The sequence below is a fragment of the Panulirus ornatus genome, chromosome 13, assembly GCF_036320965.1.
Source record: "Panulirus ornatus isolate Po-2019 chromosome 13, ASM3632096v1, whole genome shotgun sequence".
Taxonomy (NCBI): Eukaryota; Metazoa; Arthropoda; class Malacostraca; order Decapoda; family Palinuridae; genus Panulirus; species Panulirus ornatus.
In genome coordinates this window covers 59,753,127-59,778,909 of record NC_092236.1, presented here as the reverse complement: position 1 = coordinate 59,778,909, position 25,783 = coordinate 59,753,127, and the positions used below count along the sequence as shown (strand labels likewise).

The 25,783-nt window shown below is 39.2% G+C and overlaps 2 protein-coding genes across 10 annotated transcripts in view; both read left to right on the top strand.

Annotated features, from left to right (window-relative positions):
* The first annotated feature begins 1,564 nt into the window (after nucleotides 1-1,564).
* Nucleotides 1,565-12,055, top strand: LOC139752951 (uncharacterized). The gene is made up of 5 exons (XM_071669066.1): nucleotides 1,565-1,751; nucleotides 6,417-6,672; nucleotides 7,499-7,622; nucleotides 9,680-9,826; nucleotides 10,795-12,055. The coding sequence occupies exons 1-5, from the start codon at nucleotides 1,661-1,663 to the stop codon at nucleotides 11,170-11,172; spliced, it is 996 nt and encodes a 331-aa protein (XP_071525167.1). The 5' UTR covers nucleotides 1,565-1,660; the 3' UTR covers nucleotides 11,173-12,055.
* A 2,979-nt stretch (nucleotides 12,056-15,034) lies between these two features.
* Nucleotides 15,035-25,783, top strand: part of LOC139752950 (E3 ubiquitin-protein ligase RNF185-like) — a 36,833-nt gene continuing 26,084 nt past the window's right edge. For 5 of the 9 annotated variants that reach the window (XR_011713619.1, XR_011713618.1, XR_011713617.1 and 2 more), the window contains exons 1-3: nucleotides 15,035-15,161; nucleotides 23,742-23,984; nucleotides 24,634-24,765. Coding sequence is in view for 6 of the 9 variants with exons in the window: in XM_071669059.1 (XP_071525160.1) it covers nucleotides 23,809-23,984; nucleotides 24,634-24,765 (308 nt within the window). In the remaining 3 variants the exon portion in view is untranslated. Of the gene's footprint in view, nucleotides 15,162-15,256; nucleotides 15,372-22,475; nucleotides 22,623-23,741; nucleotides 23,985-24,633; nucleotides 24,766-25,783 lie in introns of those variants that run through there. The other 4 variants (XM_071669060.1, XM_071669061.1, XM_071669062.1 and 1 more) reach the window with 4 other exon arrangements.

Here is a 25,783-nt window from a genome sequence, read left to right as displayed (position 1 = left end):
TTGAAAAATATGTGGAAGGCTAGAACATTATCTCGGAAAGCAAAAATGGGTATGTTTAAAGGAACAGTGGTTCCAACAATGTTATATGGTTGTGAGGCATGGGCTATAGAGTTGTGTGGAGGGTTGATGTGTTGGAAATGAGATGTTTGAGGACAATATGTGGTGTGAGGTGGTTTGACCGAGTAAGTAATGAAAGGGTAAGAGATGTGTGGTAATAAAAAGAGTGTGGTTGAGAGAGCAGAAGGGGATGTTTTGAAATGGTTTGGTCACATGGAGAGAATGAGTGAGGAAAGATTGACATAGAGGATATATGTATCAGAGGTGGAGGGAACGAGGAGAAGTGAGAGACCAAATTGGAAGTGGAAAGATGGAATGAAAAAGATTTTGAGTGATCAGGGCCTGAACATGCAGGAGGGTGAAAGGTGTGCAAGGAATAGAGTGAATTGGAACGATGTGGTATACTGGGGTCGACGTGCTGTCAATGGATTGAACCAGGGCATGTGAAGCATCTGGGGTAAACCATGGAAAGTTTTATGAGGCCTGGATGTGGAAAGGGAGCTGTGGTTTCGGTGCATTATACATGACAGCTAGAGACTGAGTGTGAATGAATGTGGCCTTTGTTGTCTATTCCAAGCGCTACCTCGCGCACATGCGGGGGGAGGGGGTTGTCATTTCAAGTTTGGCGGGATGGCGACGGATTAAGGGCAGACTATGAATTATGTACATGTGTATATATATATATATATATATATATATATATATATATATATATATATATATATATATATGTATACGTTGAGATGTATAGGGATGTATGTGCTGCGTGTGGACGTGTATGTATATATATATATATATATATATATATATATATATATATATATATATGTGTGTGTGTGTGTATGTGGGTGGGTTGGGCCATTCTTTCGTCTGTTTCCTTGCGCTACCTCGCTAACGCGGGAGACAGCGACAAAGTATAATAAATAAATAAATATGATATAATGATAAGACTGGGAATATAAAGGCAGGGGTCAACGATTGCAAAGCTCTCTCCGAATAACAACAGATGTTAACATAAATTTTTGTTCTTGAATTAGAAAGTCTAATGCCGTTCATCCAAGTCATTGTAAATTACATTAAGGAATTTTAGATTCATAGCCGAAAAGTTAAAAGATATTTCAAAACCAATCTTTGGTGGAATAAGTTTGTAATCTTCATGTCGATGACTGTAAATTATCCAAATGTAATTTATACCGCTGGAAAACTTGCCATCGTGAATTCTTGACCAAGGAAGGCTTTCGTGTGATTAGTTGAATTTCAGTGCAAGAGGAGCACAATCGACGTATGTTTTACCATAAACCCTCTGCAGCACTGACATAATCAACTGGTCTTTGTGATGTGATAAAGTCAATGTGAAATAATACATATTGCCTTCCAAGGTCGTGTTTCTTAATCTTAGAAAAGTAGAGATGATACAGTCATCAGCAGAATCATACAATCACCCATACCACCAACAAAATTAGGATTCAAATACATAAACTGGGAAATCTCACATCTGGCCCGCGTTATCGGGGTAACCCCAACAGCTTAAGAAAGCGTAGCTGAGGCGAGGCGATATCAGTACCATTGCTGCCGCAACGCGAGTTAGACGCAACGCTCAGCTATGGCCAACTGCACAGTGAACCAAGACTTGGCCCCCTGGGTCATGGCCTCCACCGTCGAGACCATCATTATCTGTGTCTTTGGTGCTTTGGGTGAGTATTGAAGACCATCATCATCATGTGTTTCTGCGGTGTCTTTGGTGAGTGCAGTTTGTGTCTGTCATCTCGAAAACCATTACCATCTGTGCCCCTGGTGTTTATGTTGAGCATGTTGGTCACTGTGTTGTGTGGAAAACCACTTACAGTAGATGCTGAACGCATTCAGGGATTCTCTTCCTCACATTGAAGGTTTCAGTCCCGACTAGAGGAACCCTCGAGACCAGGCACTGATGTAAACAACTACTAGGGGGAAAAGATATAAAGAATAAACAAAGAGAATCTATGATTTTCTCTCATGTGGAAATTCTACCTTAGAAATGGTTGCAGATCGTGCCTGTTAGGAAAGACAAGATGAGATGGCGAACAGTTCCAGAGCTTTGCGGTGTAGGTAAAGACACAGATATCGTAATGACTCACCCGTGAGTTGCTAACGACAGTACTCATGTGACTCACTGGCTTGCTGAGTATTATATGATGTAGTTGTGGTGAGGGTACATGAACACCCTGCTCTCGGGGTCAGATAGATCCCTTGAATTTCATTGCATGAGTCTGTGACAATGAGATCGACCTGACCAGAGTCATTGGGGCTACGATTATTACGATTAACGTTTGACTGTTAGTGTTTTTGTCTTTGGAAATCTTAGGACCAGTCTCCTTGTTGTCAATAATTGTCGGTAATGTTGTCAGTGTCTTGGATGTCTGTGTTGTCGATGGCGTAATGGCACTGAGGGTCACTGGTGGTGGCATTGTCCGTGTTGTTTCCAGTAAATCTTGGCGTCTATGGGTGTTTGCAACGTTCTCACTGACGATCAGGGGTGCCGTTAGCATCTGTTATGTTGTCACCATGGGTCTGTGGTGGTATGGTGTCTTACTGTCAACAAGGGTAGATGGTGTTGTCAGAGGGTCAATGCTTTTGTCTGTTGTGTTGTTACTGAATGTCGGTGTTGCTGTCAGTGCCTCTCATGTTGACCATGACGGTCTGTATATGTATCTGGTGCCTTTGATGTGTGTTGTTTTCTACATATTTACAGTTTTCAGAGTTGTCTGATTTTTTTTGCCGCCAAATCAGGCGACTGTTATGTGTTCACATAAGGTGTGTACAAGTTTGCGTTATTGGTGTTGCCAATCTTCCTGTTATCATTGACTCTCTATACCATACTTTCTCTAGCACTGTCTCTTGTTTCAGTCCGTGTCGTGTATGATAAGTCCAGTCAACCCATCTGTTCATCCACCCACAGGGGTTGGTCGATCAACTGGGTATCTGGCCTGACTAGGGTGTATATATATATATATATATATATATATATATATATATATATATATATATATATATATATATTGTTAGTGGGATGGTCTTGATTAGGGCTTTAGTTGGCTGTGCTGTCTCAGCGAACATAAAGAAAAAAAGTGGTGGTCTGAGGCATCATGTTTGTAAAGGCACCGGAAACTTCAGAAGTGACGCATGACTCGTGTGGTGGGAAGTCCGGTCCTTAGAATCTCGTCACGAGAGAAAGAAAACAAGATATTGTAGATAGAAAATCATACAATAAAACGTAGGAAAATAGAGGCATCTGATTGTACTGTACTGGGAGGGAGTTTGCACTCATGAGATCCCAACCCTTTAAACATTCTTCACTATCATACAGCCTCTTAACCTTATGTATGCTCTCTATCAGCTATGCCCTCAGTCATTCTATTCCATTCTTCCACCACTCTTATACTCTTTAAAGTATTTGCACATCCTTACAAGTTTCTTACTTAATTTCATCTTATGTCTAGTTGCTCTGTCCCTACATCTGTTGAAGAACTGTCCCTTGTCCACATCGTTTATCTCTTAAAAGCATAAAGGTTGTGAATAAGTCTCTCTTACACATACACAATATATATATATATATATATATATATATATATATATATATATATATATATATATATATATATATATATATATATATATCCCTGGGGATAGTGGAGAAAAAATACTTCCCACGTATTCCCTACGTTTCATAAAAGGCAACTAAAAGGGTAGGGAGCGGGAGCCTGAAAATCCTCCCCTCCCGTTTTTACTTTTCCAAAAGAAGGAACAGAGAAGGGGGCCAAGAGAGGATTTTTCCTCTAAGGCCCAGTCCTCTGTTCTTAACGCTGCCTCGCAAACGCTTGAAATGGCGAATATGTATAAAACTATATAAATATAGAAAATTGTTGACCATAAACCATGTTTTCACGCATGAATGGTGGAGTGTTACTGGGGTGTCACATACCAGGATGGGTTTCACTGAAGGTTTACTGATGTTTGGCTGGCAGATCTTTCTCTGTGACTGGCGGGGTTAGTCATTTCCGTAACACGAACGCTGGTGATAACGTAAACCTTACAACTTTAGAGATAAGGCAGATTCTGTTTAACCTTGTAAACATGCCGTATTAACAGTAAACAATCGCTGCAACTTTCCTGATAGAGGTATTAGGTTCTTATGACAATTTGCATTGACTGGTAACACTATGTGTTCATTCTAGACATTTCTTGGTATCACAACCTTGTCACATATTCCATGGTCATCGATTTACGATTCTCATTTCAGGTTTAGACGTGTAAAACTAGTCTTAAACAACGTGGGACATTTTTGAGTTTTAATGGTATGTGACATTGTGTATGTGTAACTGTGTCTGAAGAGTTCCTCCACGTAGCGACAGTCTGCTGAAATTCTCAGTCAATACCTCGTAACTAAACAGGTACCCACAGTCATTCGTCTTCAAGACTATTGGTCCTGGCTAGGACTGCAATCTTTCGCTGTATTCCAAGTGGTACACACACAAAGGCACGAGCTTCGTACTTATAAGACTGTATCATATATGTATCACAGATTCCAAAAAATATACCCAAAAGATATAAAACAGCAAGGACGAGACGACGTCAGATACTCGGGTGAGTGATAACGTTGTAGTACGTGCAGTCCTGGGCCTGGGAGCAGACGTGGATGAAGCAATAGTAGATAGTGGATCCCCGGGGCATCCCGTTCGACCCGGGAGTCATTCTTGAAATTCTGGAGACTTAGCTTGGACATCTGGCTCAAGGACGTGATCTAGAGATGCAACTCCAGTGCGTCGAAATGTGAAATGATGTTAAGGATTCTCGGCCAGGAGATGCATTGTTTTGATTTACTTTGTTATGAATATTTACAGAGCGTTGTTCGTGTACAAACTTTGATCTTCTTGTATATGTATGATTTTTTCACCAACCATGATTAGATACTTATTGTTATCTAGCTGTAACACAGAAGAAATATTGGCAACTTTTTAAAGGCACCAGTTGGTAAAACGATTAATTGAGGGATCGGACTATCTTTCTGTAGCTAGCTAACCTAAACTACCAAGAAGTTAAACGTTTATGGAGGGGAAAAAATCCAGGTTATGCTTAACGGAATTATAGTGGCGACCTCGAAAAACATAAGATATTTTTGTGTGGTAATACACTTTGGTCACAAGCGGTAATACACCTCAGTTACAAGCGCTAATACACCTCGGTTACAAGCGGTAATACATCTCGTGGTAACAAGCGATAATATACCTCGTGGTTACAAGCGGTAATACACCTCTTGGTTACAACCTATAATACACCTCGTGGTTACAAGCCCTCCTGTACCACCAACCTTTACTGCCATTTTTTTTTTCATGAAAACTGCCATATATCCTTTCTTTACATCTATTCATTTTGATACGATATGATAAATTTGTTACATTCGTTCAAAAAATATTTCATTCATATTTCGCTTATATTTTATCATTCTTGTACTTTCTTCGGCAAAAGTGGTAACCAAGAATGATTAATTATTTGCACCAAATCTGAGAGTTTGGGAAATGGTTATAATAGTCTTGGTAACAAACTCCCATAAGACCCTGACAGACGTGTGTAACCTAACCTAGCCTATCGATGAATGTTTCTGGCTCGCATCACAGCAACAGTAGATACATTAATGCCATTGCTTTTAGCACTGTTGTATAACTGAGACTACATCGGTTTTATCGAAAAGCAGAATAACTTAATGCTTTATCCAATTCGAGATACTATATACCTTCCATGTATTGTACAGAACTGTACAACAGTATATCAATGCTGGTATATCCAGTATGTAGCAAAACTAACGGCTCTGAAATCATTAAGTAATGTTGATAAACTGCATCCTGTGCTTTTCCACGTACCTTGGCCCCATGCCTTTGAATTTTCGGGGAACTCCCCGGATCCCGGGCAACTGTAAAATCCCCTCGTGCACTGGTTGTCAGGGGTCATCCCGTGCTTGGCTCGGGTGAGATACATCTGTCCTATCCGCCAGTGCTTGGCTGAGGTAAGATACATCCATCCTATCCGCCAGTGCTTGGCTGAGGTGAGATACATCTATCCTATCCGTCATGGTTGAGTTTATAAGATCCGATGATTCCAAAACATTAGACCCGTAGACTTTACTGAGACAAAAACAGATGAGAAATCACAAATATGGAAACTGCGTCAGCGTGTGTGTGTCAGATGAGTGAGAAGAGCTATTAAGAATTGATAGAATCATGTAAATCAAACAATAGAGAAACAAATCTTGATAGTACTGCCGAATATAAATACTGTTTAATCACTATGTAAACAACTGCCTAATTACAATTGCTTCCTTGCAGGGAACTCGGCGAGCCTATGGTGTTTGATACAGTGCAAGAGAATGAACACAGCTATCAAGATCCAGCTGGGAAGCTTCTTCACCCTACTGTTTACCGTGTGTGTGGTGACGCTGCCGGGTAAGGTCTTCGTCTACTACGTCTCCGTCTTCTGCAGGAAAGATTTGCTCAACCAAACCTTCAAAACTAGCATCTCCACAGCCAACACCATTATTGCCCAGATGGAAAGGGTTAACTTCACCTTTGCAGCCGTGTACAGGTTAGTCTGGAAACAACCTTTTGGTAGGATGATGAGGTTAGTTACTATTATTGAAAATTAAAAAAATATTAAGAGAGCGTAGTATCATCCTCTCTAAAACGCTCCTTTGCATGTTTTATGTTCATTCAGTTTGTTTATGTGTCTTTAAGTTAATTAAGAATTACGGGCACATACTTCGATGAATGGAATTGATATTCAGGCACTACTTGTATATATGGCGTTGAACATGAAAACTTAAAGCATTACATATACAGCATACGTAGACAAGGATCATGAAATCCTTTTTTATAGTTCAGCCTACATGCAAACATCAACATTGTGCTGAAAAGTACGGAAAAAGTTAATGTCGTCTGAAATTAAAACTACTTTTTTTCATAGAAGGGTAGTTTGCTATACTCATAGCAAGCTATATCAAAATCGTGGCCGTTGTGGTGTAAAACATGTACAGTAAAGAACAGAAGACATCATGAGGATGGGCTGGAACGTGTGGTGATAATGTACTGTCACAGGAAGTGACCAAGTGACCTTTCGTGCGTTAGTTTGCTGGCGCTTCTCCCACGGAGGCTTGATGGTTACACAACTGAAACATTCGCGATGTTACTTACTCCTTTGTGTGAATGATGATTATTGCAAAAAGTAGGCTTTTCCAAATACAGTATCAGAAGAATGAAGGTTTGTGTTCTCTTTACAATTGTTCTGATATGTGATTAAACAGAGATCTACATTTTTCTTCTATTTGGATTTTTAGGATGCTTGAGCAGACATTACGGCGAACCTGCACCACTCTGGCACTCTGAAACTGAAACAACGAGCCTTTTTCTTGCAGGCTAGTGGCGGTGCGCTGGCCTCATCGTTACAAGCAGATAGCCACTGTGAAAGTGGTGGTGGCAAGCGAGGTCATTGCCTTCCTGTGTGTCCTCCTGCCGTGGATCATCATGTGGTTCCTGCAGGTAAGGTTACTTTGCAGTGCCATCTAATGATCACTTCATAATTCTCCTGTTCTCAAATATAACTTCTTTCGGTACCTTCTTATTTGTGAATATCTTCTTTCTTCACTCTTATTCTCTTAGCCTTAATCCTTTAGACAGCTACATACGATGGCGAACATTGTGCACAAAACTGAGGTCTGTAAAAGAAATGCTTTGAATATAACAAGGCGAAAGTTTCTTAAATATCTGTAAAGATGATTATATAGTTGATGCATTTTAACAATGAGAGGCTAAGTGCTGCTATAAAGAAAACATTAGTAATTCAAAACCTCAGAATGGATGGCTAAATGGATTTCAGTAAGAAAATTAAAAGGAAAAAATATTCCGTGAAAAGTTCTTCAAAGTACACAATGGAGCAAACAGACGAGACCTTAAAGATCCGTCGAGCGTTGCCACCGGTGGGCAACAGCTCCACTCTGATAACGACAGCATTCTGCTGTCATGACGGACTGGGATTTATATTTCACGGCTGAAGACGTATTTCATTTTTGTATTGACTATGCAGAATACTTACCACAATGATGGTTATATGTCGGATACTCAGTCCCATGAGTACGACGACTTCATCCTTGTGTACGACGACTTGGTAATTGTGCACGATGATTTAAACCATGATCACAAAGAGTAGTCATCGTACTGATGATATTGTTATACTTCGGGGTTAAGTCCATGTGCTTAAGGGGTTATGATCTGAATTTGACTTATGAAGAGTCGCTAGGGATGTCGACACACTGAAGCACGCGGGGAAGGTCACGTATACAGCCATGAGAGGATGCACCAAGGGTAGTACAGAAAGGCTGGCAAGCAATTCAGACTTACAGTCTTCTGACGCTCTCTGAAGGAATTTTATAATTCTAATATTTTCAGATTGTGCTTATTTCCTTTCAACATCATTCCTCATTTATCTCGCAAAAGCTGCTCCCATTCTTTGTACCAATGATTACCAGAAATCATTGTCACTGAGAAAAAAAAAAAAAACATATACGAAAGTAAAACATATCCTACCCAGCATTATGTACAGCTCTAAAGTCACTGACAGATATTCAGGTCAAAATATCAAATTATAAACTCATGTAATGGCGTATCTAGGGTATGGCAGGTTCCCTGGGCGCCACTCGACAGGTTGTTTTTTGACATACGCTACCCGACTGACATTTTTAACGGTTTGGTTTTGTGAGGTAAAAAAGAAGCCTACTTTTCAACTATAGTAATATTTTGCTATTATGGGTTGCATTACTGCTTCTACGTTACAATTTTGACCAATTGAGTCTTTAAGAATTTACATAAATTTAAGTTTGGCTTAACTCTTCAACGGTTTATAATTATACTATATATTTTTATATACATCCACTGTATGTACATTTTTAATCAAGCCAAGGGCGCAATATCAGTGCTTGCCATAGACGCTGTTTCCCCTAGATACGCCCCTGCTGTCATGTCTTTAAGACTACATGAATATCGCCCGATACAGTTTTATAACTCGACAATTTACCAGAATCAGAAATAGAATACACATTTCAGCCTTCATAAAACATATCTATAAAGACCATGATATCTAGTGTCGTGAATTAAGTCTGTGCTAGCATTCCTTTCACCTGTGAACGTCACGACATGAGAAGAATCATCGACCATTTCCCCTTGAACATGACGCCCTAAAGCAAACAGATTATGGAGAGGCGCAGCGCCTCTGCTTTACACACTTCATTCACTAAATTCCATACAATATAAAATACATTAATATACGACCAAATTACGTCCTCTCTCTCTCTCTCTCTCTCTCTCTCTCTCTCTCTCTCTCTCTCTCTCTCTCTCTCTCTCTCTCTCTCTCTCTCTCTCTCTCTCTCTCTCTCTCTCTCTCATATATATATATATATATATATATATATATATATATATATATATATATATATATATTTGTTACATGTTTGGATTGGAATAAGGAAATAGAAAAAGCAAATTTTTGATATTTGTTTCCACATCCACAATCCCCCCTCATCCTACCCCTGCTTCGCCACCAGATATTCCCGAGCGGCCGAAGTTGGATGAACCTGAACTTCTCGAACAAGAAGTCGAGCTTGTCCCAGCTGGCCGCGGGCTTTGCCGCTACAAGCTACATATTACCTCTGGTCGTGTGTCTGCTCGCCTACCTCGTTATGATGTTTACCGTAAGTAGTGAACATGGTTTTATGGCACAAGAAAAAACTCAGGAAGATAGTGAGAGACCCCCATAATGATCTCACTTAATTCAACATCAACTATCAAATAATGTTCTCTAGCAAGTACGACCAGCAATGATAACACAACGACAGTATTCTTGTATTCTGTATTATCCTGTATCGTATTCTCCATTATTATTGTATTTTCTTTTTTCTAACTATATATATATATATATATATATATATATATATATATATATATATATATATATATATATATACACTGAGTGGGAAAAATGTAGAGAAAAAATGTTGTAGTTATGAACGTGGATTTGGCAGCGAATAGAACAATGGAAGTGGAAGTGAGTCACAGGGTGGGGAAGGGGGCCGAAGGCTCTGGGAACGTTGAAGAATGTTGAAAGAGAGAGAACGTTACTGAGAGGGCTAAAGTGGGTATCTTTGAAGGAATAAGACTCCCAACAATGTTTTATGGATGCAAGATATGGGCATGTATGTGTATGTATTTGAGGACAATATGTGGTGTGAGGTGGTTTGATCGATTAAGTAATGAAAGAGTAAGAGATGTGTGGTAGTAAAAAGGGTGTGGTTGAGAGAGAAGAGGGTGTGCTGAAACGGTTTGGACAAATAGAGATAATGAGCGAGGAAAGGTTGACCAAGACGATATATGTGTCAGAAGCGGATGTAACAAGGAGAAGCGGGAGACCAAATTGGGGGTGGAATGATGGAGTAAACAACGTTTTGAGCTATTGGGCCCTGAAAATGCATGAGGGTGAAAGGCGTGCACGGGATAAAGTGAACTGGAATGATTAGAGAGAGAGAGAGAGAGAGTGAGAGAGAGAGAGAGAGAGAGAGAGAGAGAGAGAGAGAGAGAGAGAGAGAGAGAGAGAGAGAGAGAGAGAGAGAGGAGGTGTGCGTGTTGGAAATCACATTTTGATCGTTTACGTCGCGTCCTACAGCTGACCTTCCAGAAGAAGAAAGAGCTGAAGGCTTCGCGGTCCAAGACGGAGCAGCTCAGCTACGCGATCCGCGTTCTGATCCTGGTGAACATCCTTTTGGATGCGCCGCACGTCATCATCCACCTCGTGACTCTCCCTCGTGGACACCTCTCTATCGTCATCATCCACATGATCTTCAACTTACACCTCCTTGTCGATTCCCTGATCTTCATCGGACTGAACCCATCCTACCGGCGGGCGCTCATGCAACTCTTCAAGCGCTGTCTTCCCCAGGCGGTGGCTGCGCACCTGTCCACTGTGGATGACAGCACCGTCACTCGCCCGGAAACTTCGCTCACCACCATGAACACCAAATACCACAGTGTTGCCGCAGTGTGATGTGCAGTGGTGGGGTTGAGGACGCGCATACCTCGGCCGATGGAGAGGTGATCTCTGAGATATCTTAAGAAAGGTAGTGCCCGTTAACGGGATGTGTGGCTACCTTTGAAATGCTTGGTCTTGATTAAGAGTGAACTTTGATATAAGTCTTCTAGATTTAGTTCCTCTGATAATCACTGTGTAATGTTAGGTGCTTTGATGCTTGCAACAAGAAATTCGGTGTTTGACTTAATGGGAAGGATGTGATCTTGATTGCTCATGTTGTAAAGTTTGTGCAGAGCGAAACCTCCAAGTTGTGCAGGATGTTTCGAGACATGACCAGATTCTCCTGTATTATCACATCTGACTGACTGAAGCTGTTGTGGGCAACCGCCCACGACAGCAAGTACCTGTGTATATAGATACTGATATGTATATATATATTTTTTTCTGTTTATACATGTAGGGCTTCATTAAAGCTTGTCTACTCTCTTGTAACTTATTAAGCTTCTGTAAGCAGCCCGCGTTGACTCTCCTCGTTCGGTCTGTTCCATCCATCCATTACATATACATTGTAAAAATACACCTTCATATGTGTCTAACATTTTCTGTTTGAATTGTACGGGGAATAATTATACACTGGTGGGTCACCATCTCGGAAACTTCCATTACTGTCATAAAACTTTTTCACCTTGTGTACGTTGTCCATATTGATAATCTCATACTCCGGTTTATTACAGTCATTCATCACTCTCACGTCATAAAAGTAATACTTGACATCTTTAACAAGCTTCTTGCTTAATTTTCTGCTATGTCCTGTGTGTGTGTGTGTGTGCGTGTTCGTCTCATGTATAAATCAAGTGTAATGCATGGCATATTTACCAAATAAAGATTCTGTTGTCCATTTTGTCAGTCGTCCAGTGTCCTAGCCTTCGTGCTTATGAGATTATTAAATGACATGAGATCCGTCCAACATGCAGACTCACGACTCGTCAAACTCCAAGACAAGAAAGCTCCAGAATACTATGCTAAATTTACCCGTGGCTCAACAGCAGAACGACTAGCGACGTTGAGTGTGTGGAAAACAAAACTGAAAGATGTTAGTAGTTTGGTGTGAAGGAAGTTGTTAGCTTGCTGGATGGTGCAACTGGTAAAGAGAAGATGGCATTTTCCGTGGTAGGTGAACGGTAGGAATATCACTGGAAATATTTGATGGCGATATCGAATCATGATAGCTTCGTGATACTGGTAATCAGGGTTTATTACGTACGAGGCCATGGGAAAAAATATGGTTAAAGTCAACAGACGATATAAAAGAACAGTTGAGGGAGAGATGTGTTATTGATTGTCATGTCTGGATATGAAGAAGGTTAAGCACATACAACATTTACGCTAGCGATGGAAAGGGTTCCACAAGTTTGCTTTCATGCAACTGAGTTAAGAGAGATAATGTGCTTGAATACGTATAGGGTAAGGCAGAGGAGCGTACTGTTGGTAAGACTGTAAGATATGTTAATGCACATGATAAGATATCTAAAGGAATCAGATAGAGGATTATGAGATCATATGCCAGTGAGACATAATTTAACCTTTTACTCCAGCATGCAGAAAGATCAGAAATGCTATTAGATAATTAGAAGGGTAAATGTTGAAAAGCTGATTTTTTTTTTTTTCCATTTTCTATGTTGTAGGCCGCAGTCACGGACAAAGGTCCACATCAAGGCCGGGCCTTGATTAAGATACAGAGAGCTCAATGAAAAGGAGTAAAAAGAATATACAAAGGAATGTATTTGTAAATTTTGGAGGGAAATGACAAACATTTTAAAATGGGTCAGGTCATAGTTATTGGAAAGAACATGAGAAGGTAGGTCAAATGAAGTGTACGTTAGACAAAACTAAAGTACGTACATGAAGTATAATGATGACGTTTAGATTAACGAAAGAGAATATGGCATTGTGAAGATAAGTTTTGGAAAGAGAAGCGGCAAACGTCACAGTCATGAACACTGCCTGAAGAGAAACTTGAAGAATCAAACCATCCAGTAAATGATGAGAAATTCAAGGTTGAATATGATAAATAATAGTTGGCGAACACAAAGCCATGGTCACAGAACATGGGTAAAAAACGAGGCATGATTGAGGAGGTAGAGGGTGGGGGGAGGGGAGAGGGTATGTATGGTTGTCCGCTAACCGGTCTCCTGCCAGTGATTAACCTCGTCTGGGGTCACTCAGTGGTCCATCTACTCCTCTCCAACAGAACGCTTATGGAAGAAAATCCGTCGCTGTAAACTATCCGTCACCAGTCCCTACTACTACAGTAGAAATAACTATACGAAAAGTTGACCTTATCACTGGCTGTTTCGTAAGGGCGGCAGACGGGATACGCTTCTCCGTTGTCCTCTTTATGTCATCCATGGTAATACACAAACTACAACGCACCAGAACTATCAAGACTGTCTTAATACTACCACACATTTCACATATACAAAACTATCAGCAGTATAGTAAACATACCTTTACACAACCACAATTACAAGGTAGCACCAATCGGAATGCGATAGTCATTATCATAATTCACTTTAGATTAACCCATTAAGTAGAACAGGATATCATGACCACAGCTGCATCCTAACCAGTCGTCCTGTCCACTGAATACTAAAAGGCCATCATTTGTAAGTTTGATCAACAATTCTTTCAACGTAGAAATTCAGATTGTGTACAAAAAAGATCTTTCATTTACAAAATGTCATAAGAATTGTTCATATCATTCCTAAGAAACACCAGTGTTTTAACATGAAAAGGACTTGAAGAAAAATTCAAAATTTTGATATGCTCTTCACTGAGGTAGAGCTGACAAACTAGGTGGCACTGATGAGTTAACCATAATAAATATCGTGATATTCATCGATTATAGTCTGCGAAATCCTGCCAATCCAGATTCTTTACTATGCATCTTATAACTCATTATTTTCCTTTATCAGCAAAGGAAGGCTGGCGGTCAACACCCACGTCGGCCTTTGACCTATCATTCCTGGTGATGATACATCAACCTTCCGCTGGCTCTCATGAAGAGCAGTCAACTGTGTCAGTCGAAATATCATGGTACTTTTGTATGCAAATATCCTCGAGTAAGTAGTCGACTTGAAGGTTGATTCTCATCCTATTGAACATGTTCAGCACTTCTATTTGTGCAAATGCTATTACTTTACTGGCTTGATAGTGAGCTAGGGAGGAAAATTCAACGGATGTTATATTGAGATAATACAACCTTAAACACACAAACATGTAACTGTTGGTGTTTTACTGAATAGCCTCAGCCATTTCATTTGTAAAGCTGAAATTTGATGCTTCTTAAACTTGGCCTTCCGCGAATCAAGTGAAATTCCCAATAAGACTAATGTTTCTTCCAAACAGATGGTTTGACGGATGTATATATTTATTATACTGTAATGGTGAGGTAATGAAAATTTACATTATTTCTATCCATTAACTATTTCAACTGGTTTGTGTTTAGGTTCCCTTTGCTTAACTCTATATTTATCCTTCATTGCATATAGTAGGTAATAATATCACAGTTCTAGGGGAATACTTTGAAAACTCTATAAAAATTAATTGCTAAAGTCATTAACAAAGCAACACGTCATAACATTTGGTGTTTACATCAGATTGTAGATATAACGTTGGTATTTACGGGTTACTCACTCGTGAATAACCATCTTCATCTTCCTCTTTTGTTGGTAATTCCTCCTATATAAGCAGACAGCTATACTTCTATCTACATCATAAAATACTCTGAAGGATTACTTAAAATTTTTATCTACTTTTTATTGAATGTATTGTAAAATTTAGTACTGTTGACAGGCACATTTATTACATAAGCTGGTAATATCAACCAGGCGTAACACATCTTGTGTCATTGAATTTTTCTTGCGAATTTCTCTTCTTAAATCGTGTTAATAAGACGACCAACAGTTATTTTCAATTGCTAGTAAATAACTGAAAAGTGTAAGGTAAGCTCGACGTTTTCAAATGGAACAGAGCGACATGAAACCTGTCAAGAAGGGCTTGTTGTAATCAAGTATCGGGCATCTTGTGGGGTGGACAGCCATTTCGAGAGAAACATATTTATTTTAAGAACTCCAAGGACACTGTAGTGAGACCCTTCATACCTACTCTGTATAGCTGATTAGGTGTCGTACGGGCTTCAGTCGTTATTTAAGGTTCTGTAAGGGTTAATAACGATGTGTGCTGGATATGGGAAATTATCCATTAAATGTTTATTGAAATGTTATATGATTGTATATTGCGTTCTTCATTAAAGTGTATTTTAGGAGCTTGCTACTATTAATTAACTTGTTTTGACGGATACTTCATTGCCATTTACATATAGCGTAAGATGACATGCAGTTTAAAATGATTTGTAGGGTAGGTTATGTCCTTGTACTTGTGCATAACAGGATGTCCTATTAAGTGAAACAGTTATTTAAGACGACTTTTAGTAATGCATTAAAGTATAAAAGAATGCTAGTAGAAATATAGCTTTTTAGTTAATGTTTGTTGAGATGTCATTGGAAGTAGTTGCTTTAATTAAGGCCGTCATATTGCATGTTTTATATATATATATATATATATATATATATATATATATATATATATATATATATATATATATATATATATGCGGCGGGTTTGGATGGTATTGCTGAGGAATTTATTAAAAAAGGGTGTGACTGTGTTGTTGACTGGTTGGTAAGGATATTCAATGTATGTATGGCTCATGGTGAAGTGCCTGAGGATTGGCGGAATGCATGCATAGTGCCGTTGTAAAACGGCAAAGGGGTATAAGTTTGTTGAGTATTCTTGGGAAATTATATGGGAGGGTATTGATTGAGAGGGTGAAGGCATGTACAGAATATCAGATTGGGGAAGAGCAGGTTGGTTTCAGAAGTGGTAGAGGATATGTGGATCAGGTGTTTACTTTGAAGAATGTATGTAGAAATACTTAGAAAAACTAATGGATTTGTATGTAGCATTTATGGATCTGGAGAAGGCATATGATAGTTGATAAAGATGCTCTGTGGAAGGTATTAAGAGTATATTGTGTAGGAGGTAAGTTGCTAGAAACAGTGAAAAGTTTTTATCAAGGATTGAAGGCATGTGTACGAGTAGGAAGAGAGGTAAGTGATTGGTTTTCAGTGAATGTTGGTTTGCAGCAGGGGTGCGTGATGTCTCCATGGTTGTTTAATTTGTTTATGGATGGGGTTGTTAGAGGGGTGAATGCAAGAGTTTTAGAGAGAGGGGCAAATGTGCAATCTGGTGTGGATGAAAGGGCTTGGGAAGTGTCAGTTGTTGTTCATTGATGATACAGCGCTGTTGGCTGATTCGGGAGAGAAACTGAAGAAGCTGGTGACTGAGTTTGGTAAAGTGTGTGAAAGAAGAAAGCTGAGAGTAAATGTGAATAAGAGCAAGGTTATTAGTATTAGGTCCAGTAGGGTTGGGGTAGGGAGGTAAGTTTGAATGGAGAAAAACTGGAGGAAGTGAAGTGTTTTGGATATCTGGGAGTGGATTTAGCAGCAGGTGGAACCATGGAAGCAGAAGTGAGTCGCAGGGTGTGGGAGGGGATGAAGGTTCTTGGAGCATTGAAGAATGTGTGGAAGGCGAGAACATTATCTCGGAAAGCAAAAATGGGTATATTTGAAGGAATAGTGGCTCCAACAATGTTATATGGATGCGGGGCGTGAGCTATAGATAGGGTTGTGCGGAGGAAGGTGGGTGTGTTGGAAATGAGATGTTTGAGGACAATATGTGGTGTGAGGTGGTTTGATCGAGTAAGTAATGAAAGGGTAAGAGAGATGTTTGGTAATCAAAAGAGTGTGGTTGAGAGAGCAGAGGAGGGTGTTTTGAAATGGTTTGGTCACTTGGAGAGAATGAGTGAGGAAAGATTGACAAAGAGGATATATGTGTCAGAGATTGAGGGAATGAAAAGTGGGAGACCAAATTGGAGGAGGAAGGATGGAGTGGAAAAGATTTTGAGCGATTGGGGCCTAAACATGCAGGAGGGTGAAAGGCGTGCAAGGAATAGAGTGAATTGGAACGATGTGGTATACCGGGGTCGACGTGCTGTCAGTGGATTGAACCAGGGCATGTGAAGCGTCTGGGGTAAACCATGGAAAGTTCTGTGGGGCCTGGATGTGGAGAGGGAGCTGTGGTTTCGGTGCATTATTCACGACAGCCAGAGACTGAGTGTGAACGAATGTGGCCTTTGTTATCTTTTCCTAGCACTACATCGCGCACATGCAGGGGGAGGAGGTTGTTATTTCATGTGTGGCGGGGTGGCGACGGGAATGAATAAAGGCAGACTATGAATTATATACATGTGTATATATGTATATGTCTGTGTGTATATATATATATGTATACGTTGAGATGTATAGGTATGTATATTTGCATGTGTGGATGTGTATGTATATACATGTGTATGTGGGTGGGTTAGGCCATTCTTTCGTCTGTTTCCTTGTGCTACCTCGCTAACGCGGGAGACAGCGACAAAGCAAAATAAAAAGAATATATATATATATATATATATATATATATATATATATATATATATATATATATACATATATATATATTTTTTTTTTTTTTTATACTTTGTCGCTGTCTCCCGCGTTTGCGAGGTAGCGCAAGGAAACAGACGAAAGAAATTGCCCAACCCATCTCCATACACATGTATATACATACACGTCCACACATGCAAATATGCATACCTACACAGCTTTCCATGGTTTACCCCAGACGCTTCACATGCCCTGATTCAATCCATTTATTTATGTCTCCATGGTTGTTTAATTTGTTTATGGATGTAGTTGTTAGGGAGGTGAATGCAAGAGTTTTGGAAAGAGGGGCAAGTATGAAGTCTGTTGTGGATGAGAGAGCTTGGGAAGTGAGTCAGTTGTTGTTCGCTGATGATACAGCGCTGGTGGCTGATTCATGTGAGAAACTGCAGAAGCTGGTGACTGAGTTTGGTAAAGTGTGTGGAAGAAGAAAGTTAAGAGTAAATGTGAATAAGAGCAAGGTTATTAGGTACAGTAGGGTTGAGGGTCAATTCAATTGGGAGGTGAGTTTGAATGGAGAAAAACTGGAGGAAGTGAAGTGTTTTAGATATCTGGGAGTGGATCTGGCAGCGGATGGAACCATGGAAGCGGAAGTGGATCATAGGGTGGGGGAGGGGGCGAAAATTCTGGGAGCCTTGAAGAATGTGTGGAAGTCGAGAACATTATCTCGGAAAGCAAAAATGGGTATGTTTGAAGGAATAGTGTTTCCAACAATGTTGTATGGTTGCGAGGCGTGGGCTATGGATGGAGTGGTGCGCAGGAGGATGGATGTGCTGGAAATGAGATGTTTGAGGACAATGTGTGGTGTGAGGTGGTTTGATCGAGTAAGTAACGTAAGGGTAAGAGAGATGTGTGGAAATAAAAAGAGCATGGTCGAGAGAGCAGAAGAGGGTGTTTTGAAATGGTTTGGTCACATGGAGAGAATGAGTGAGGAAAGATTGACCAAGAGGATATATGTGTCGGAGGTGGAGGGAACGAGGAGAAGAGGGAGACCAACTTGGAGGTGGAAAGATGGAGTGAAAAAGATTTTGTGTGATCGGGGCCTGAACATGGAGGAGGGTGAAAGGAGGGCAAAGAATAGAGTGAATTGGAGCGATGTGGTATACCGGGGTTGATGTGCTGTCAGTGGATTGAATCAAGGCATGTGTATGGGGGTGGGTTGGGCCATTTCTTTCGTCTGTTTCCTTGCGCTACCTCGCAAATGCGGGAGACAGCGACAAAGCAAAAAAAAAAAAAATAATAATAATAGAATATGACAGCATAGAGTCATTAATCTTCTTATGTTCTCTAATTTTCTTGGTATAATTCTACCATTAGGTGGGTGCTCAAACACCAGTTGTCCAAGATTATCCATATTAATTCAATCAGGCTTTCATCTTCACTGAGGTATCATCAGGAACCTACAAGAAAGAAAAAACTGCATCTCAAAGCTAAGATATAATATGTAATACACAAACAAATTACAATATGTAAGAAACAAACTCAGAAAAGACCCATCGTACATAGCATGTAGAAGTAAAGGAAAACTCTAAAAGTCATACATATTAACAATATAATGATTGGAAGTATGAGTTACAAAAACTTACAGTTGAGGAAACAAAAGAAGAATATTAAACAAGGTAGGAATATAGAAAACCCATCACTGTATATAGTAAGTTGGGCCATGCAAGACAGTTGCTATCCAGATGTGGAGCTGAGGTCAGGTCGTGTTCATCTGTTTCTCCCTGACCTTTGTAACCCAGGACCAGGTGGGTCAGTGGCACATTCCTCATGTCTAGAAATGGTGGACTTGGTAACTTGTGGCAGGTCAGTGACATGTCCCATCTTTTCTAAAACGGCATTATGCCTACATCTTATGGGCAGGCCATCAAAGGGCTGTATGGTGGTGGTCATGTTTGTCTGATGTTGATGACAAGTGCTTTCTCTTTAATGGAAATGGCTTGTATTATCTGAAGTCTTTTCTGATCACTACAACTAGTAATGAATTTGGGTCAATGGTACATTCCTCATGTCCAGAAATGGTGGACTCGGTAACTTGTGGCAGGTTTGTGGCAGGTCAGTGACATGTCCCATCTTTTCTAAAATGGCTTTATGCCTAAATCCTATAGGCAGACCATCAAAGGGCTGTATGGCGGTGGTCATGTTTGTCTGATGTTGATGACAATTGCTTTCTCTGTAATGGAAATGGCTTGTATTATCTGAAGTCTTCTCTGATCACTACAACTAGTAATGAATTTGGTGTTATTCACTGTAATCGCCTTCGTTAGTCTCGTTTTATTTTGTTTATGATGTTGTTTGGTTCCACCTTTTTGTAAGTAGAGTGCGAGTTGATGGTTCAGGGTAAAGGTTGTATGTCCAATGTTGATTATGTTGTGAGGATGACAGTCCCCAGTATTGTACCGGTACTCTTATACCACATCAGTACAACTTATACTTCCAGAGTGACTTACCATATTGTAGTTCATTATGAGCGAACATGTTTTTGGATTGTTGTAATATATTATCAACCTAATATCCTTGCCTTCGTCAATTGCTTTGGAGTTTCTGGCTGCAGTATCTCACACGATATTCTCATCCTTTTGATATGTTGTCATGAATGTGTTCCTGTAGTAAACTTTAATGCTGTCACATTGAGGTTGTCTTTGCAGAGATGTTTTTCTTGCATGTTGTTTACAATGGTCACATTGAGTTTGTCTTTTTGCCATGAGATGTTGCTCTTGCATGTTGTTCACAATGGTATATCATGTTCAGTATTTGAATATCCATTATTGATTGACATTTGCTAGACACATCAAAGTTTTTGGTGTAGAAGTTGCCAGGTTGAGCAAACCTTGATTGCTCTCCTCACATATGCATGAATGATGCTCTTCGTGTGATTTTGAGTGCATTTACCTATTCCATTCATATATTTACCTTAGTTTGTGGGCTTTCTGTAATTATCAGTTATGAAAGATCCTGTTGTGGCACAAACCACTACATCCAAGAAAGGAATCTTACCATTATTATTCAACTTTGCTGTAAATCTTAAGCCTGAAGTTTCTTGCAGTAAGTTATGAAGGTTTTCCACTGAGTTTAAGCTATTTATGCAGATAAAGATGTCATCTGTATATCTGCAGTAAATCTGGGGTGTTATGTTCTCATGTCATAGTGCTGTAGTTTTGACATGGGATGTAAATGCCCACACAAAGAGAACCCTCTTGTGAGACCCAGGACATAAATGCCTGCACAAAGAGAACCCCAGGTGGGACCCCATGGCTATTCCAACCACCTGATTAAGCTTGCCTTGTAGACATCTGAAAGTTGGTGCATCTTCGATCTACCCGGCCCTGTGGTACGAAGGTCAGAGAGTATAAGATGAGCCTGACCTGACCTCAGCTCCACATCTGGACAGTAACACTCTCTCTTGGCTCAACTTAGTGTATTTAATGATGGACTTTCTATGTTCCTACTTTGAGTAATATTGTTCTTCTGTGTCCTCAACTGTAAGTTTTTCTATATTTCTGTTTCCATATTTTGTATTTTTGTTGTAGCTCATACTACCTATCATGATATTGTTAATCTGTATCACTTTTAATGTTTTCCCTTACTTTTATGTGCTATGTACTGCATTTTTTCCAAGTTTGTTTCTAATATATATTTTGTGTGTGTTTTATATATAACCAAGTTTTGTGATGAAGTTTTTTCTCTTTTTTGTAGACTCCTGATGATGCTTCTGTGAAGGCAGAAGCTTGACTGAAATGAAATGGATAATTTTGGACAGCTGGTGTTTGGGTACCACCTAATGATAAAATTATATTGAGGAAATTAGAAAAAATAAGAAAGATTACATTGATGTACATTGCAGATAATTTGAATAGAGATTCTACCTGTGTCTACGGTTGAAGAATCAAATGTAACTTTAATTTTTGATGAAATCAGTTCCATAAGTGACAGTGAAAATTTAGACATTGAAGATGAAATGCTGAAAGATATTTAAAGGAAGATCTGGTCAGATCATATGTAAACACAAAGACATTATCTTGAATGGTTGGCCAACACACTTGTAAAGAAGTTCCAGAAAATGTTAGGAGTTTCTCAAAGGTCAGAGATGAGGTGACAGTGCATCTGAGATCTTACATGCTTAAACAGATTCACTTTGCTTACACTGGAATAGATTCTACAATAAGAAGAGGTATTACTGGCCAGGTATATGTGCAGAGATTAAGAACTATGTATCTTCACGCAAGGTCTGTAACAAATTTGGCCTTCAGCAAACAAATGAGACCTTGAAGTCTCATTAATTTCCATCCAGGCCCTGGTCTAAAATAGGACTTAGTATTTTTAGCATTAGCAACAAAAATTATTTGATTACTGTGGACTACTACTCATCAGTATTTGAAATTAATTCATTGGAGAACCTTCAGGCTTCAAGTGTTGTGTATGTGCTCAAGAGTCATTTTTGTAGGTATGGTATCCCAGGTGTAATGTTTAATTCATAAAGTTGGTTCTCATCCAATGATTTTAAGGTATTTGCCAGGAGCTGGTCATTCAAACATGTAATGTCTTCCTCATATCATCATCAGTCAAATGGTAAAGCACAAACTTCTGTGAAAATTGCAAAGCCATTATTACTCTAAGCCAAAGAGGTTGGAAAGGATGCACTGTTGGCCTTGTTAGATTGGAGGAGCACACCCACAGAAGAATTTGACCCTTTTGTATAACACTTCACAGGTAGACTACTAGAACTACTTCCAGTGACTGACCAGCTATTACAACCACAACTTTGCAGTGGAGTTCTGGAGGTACAAGAAAGGAAGTTAAAGAAACAAGCCAAATATTCCGACCCATCAAGTAAAGATTTGCAGCTGCTGCGGCCAGGTGATGTTGTTAGAGTGCATGCAGCCAGTCCCAGGGAAGGCAGTATGGAAGAAAGGAAAAATTGTAGGGTTCACGTCACTAAGGTTTTACAAAGTGAATATAGATGGGACAGAGTACACAAGATACCAAAGACATCTAAGAACAAATGAAAATGCTACCTCCAGTGAAGGTGAACTGAGTAGTGCAGAGGAGGAAGATGTAAGGCCACAGCCATTGGAACCATGGGGCCTGCAGCAGACATCCTGGGGCCATATGTTGAAGAAGTTAAGATACCTGGATGATTATGTTTTGTAAAGCTAACTTACATAGCTTTTGTTAGGAAAATATATTTTCCCACCGATTTATTAGTTGGGATTGATGTTTTACTTGATTGTCATTTTGATATGTATCATGTTCTGAAGGAGGTACACTTTGTTATTTTATGGGGCAAATATTTGTAGACTTTAAAGAAAGGGAGTTGTAACAGTAGAGAGTATCTAGTTTATATAGATTAGGCATATTGTTATTTGTGTTACTGGAATTATTTTTATGATTTTTAAAGATGTTAGTTAAAGGAGTGTAGCTCCACTGCTTTCTCACATATACAGTTGAAAGCCTAGTACTGTGTTTTACTAAGGCCAACCCTTGAAACAAAGATAAAGTGGGGGTGTTCCTTGTGGTAAGGGGGTTGGGGTTATGTTGGGGATTGACCTGGATATGATATCAAGACGTGTTCATCTGTTTGTTTTATGTTATCGTTTCTTGATAATTCTTTCATAATGTTTTGGTTGATAATAGGATGTGCTTTAAAGTTACCTAAGGACAAATTAAAGTTCTTAGTATTTACAATTAAGACAGATTCAGTGACATAATAGACAGCATAATCAGATGAGGGGTACTATGTGTTTGGGTTGTTAAGGTCTACAGGGTGATCGTTTTCACAATGTGTCTGGGTTAAGATCTATGGGGTAATCATTTTCATGACAGTGTTTAGTAATTGCATTTTTGTAGTCATTCAGTATGCAGGGATGGTGTATAGAAGAGTGATAGGTTGATAGTTTTTGGAGGTGTCATGTTTAAAAATGTAATAGTCTCTATATTTTGATTATATAAGTAGAATGTTTATTTTTTTACCTGCAGAAAATAGTGTGGGGTGTACTCCTGAAGACTGTGCTATTGACTTAGAAGAAAAGCCAGCACTGCTAAAATGGCAACAGCTGGGCCAAGTAGCAGCAGTGACAGTCAAAGTGAGAGTAGTAATAATGCTTCAAGAGGAGCAGAAGGTGGTGGTGAAGATGCCGCTGATAATTCAAACTTTGAGTGTAACATATGCCTTGATACAGCAAAAGATGCCGTCATCTCCATGTGTGGACATCTCTTTTGGTATGGCCAACTCTTTTGTTGTTCATTCTTCATTTGCTGCTTATTGTAACTATGTACTCTAGATGTCTTGATCAAAGGAACATTCAGAATTTCATGCCAGAGGAATTAACACTTCAAAATGAGGAAAGATGTAACATCATACAACTGAACATCATTAGTCACATAGATCTTGATTGAATTTTTACAGCAAACTCTGCCCTTTTCCCTTAGTTACTAAGATATCCAAAAAAAGATATGGAGACAGGTATTTCTTTCATCTTTGGCAGGAATTGTATGCAACTCCTCATGTTCGGTAGGGGAGGCATCAAGCACACATGCACACACACATACTCACACACACATTTGGACGATTTTTGCAGGGAAATAATGCAAATGACTGGGAGATGTATAAAAGAAAGAGGCAGGAGGTCAAGAGAAAGGTGCAAGAGGCGAAAAAGAGGGCAAATGATAATCACCCACCTCTCACAATCCACTTTCATCTTGTCCACATCAGTTTGGAGCTCACTTCCTTACACTCTTTCACACATTTCTACAACTGCTACCTATTATTACACCAAGAATATTGGTTGGATTTATCAAATTTTTGAGGTGATTACTCATGCATGTGGTGTAATTTTAATTTAGTCATTAGAGGAAATATATTTTCCAGTTGGCCTTGTTTACACCAGTGGCTAGAGACACGACCAAACAACCAAACTTGTCCTGTATGCAAAGCTGCAATCTCGCGAGAGAAGGTGATTCCCTTATACGGTAGAGGATCTGGCAACCAGCAGGATCCAAGGTCAGTCTTTGAGAAAAGTATAAATGCACTTTAAATCAATACTGATTTGATATTGATATCCCAGCCACTCTTCATCTTAGCTATGGATGTTTTTTATTTAATACATATGTATTTGTATCTACATATGTGTATTTATAATGTATATGTTTGCATTGCGCATATTATCAAGATAGCACCATGTTATCGAGGTAGCACACTGATTTGATTTCTATGATTTACTTTATATTATGCATTATGCATGATAGCTATAGTGGATGTGAGTGATTAGGCCATTTTTTGTCAGTTTTGTCTCTATCTCATTGACTCGGGAAATGTTGAACTTGTATGAGGAAAAACTATTAGATCTTTTTGAGGATAAAGGAAAACTTGCTTAGGTGTTTCAATTTTGTTGTTTTGTTGTGCTCTAAACAAGTGAATATATGTATAGACCTTAAAAGAGTTTTTGAATTTAATAAACAAAAATATTTTAGAAGATTTAGATACAAAGTACATATTGTAAATAACATGAGACTTCTGATTTATTATATTTGCAAGATTCTCCTGAAGTTAGAATTATATTGAGTGAAGTAGGAAAAGAAAAAAAAAGATGTGAACTGATTTCTTCCAGTTGATTGTTCTTTGAGCTGCACATTCTGTCCTTTTGTGTATGCCTCTGTTGACTGTTTTTCATTGATATATGAGATTCATAAAGTGACTTGGGAGAAGATAAGGTAATTTTAAGCTGATAAAAAGAAACTTGGAGTATCTGACCGTGTCTGAAACAACAGTATGTTTTAAACGTACAAAAACACTGATTTCTTAAGCAGGTGTTTAAGCATTGGCATGGTTTCATTGACACTCGAAAGCCTGGAGACAGCTAGTGACTGAGAGGTTTAGGGAAGATTTCTCATACACCTCATGGCTCAAAAGAACAAGAAAAGGCATGAACATCTTAGAAAAAGTGATAAATGATGGTGAAAAAGATATTTATTTATTTGCTTTGTTGCTGTCTCCCGCGTTAGCGAGGTAGCGCAAGGAA

Coding starts and splice junctions, on each gene's coding strand:
- LOC139752951 (XM_071669066.1), top strand. CDS start 1,661: ATGGCCAACTGCACAGTGAACCAAGACTTGGCCCCCTGGGTCATGGCC. Junction 1,752..6,416: donor CTGTGTCTTTGGTGCTTTGG/GTGAGTATTGAA, acceptor GCTTCCTTGCAG/GGAACTCGGCGAGCCTATGG. Junction 9,827..10,794: donor ACCTCGTTATGATGTTTACC/GTAAGTAGTGAA, acceptor CGCGTCCTACAG/CTGACCTTCCAGAAGAAGAA.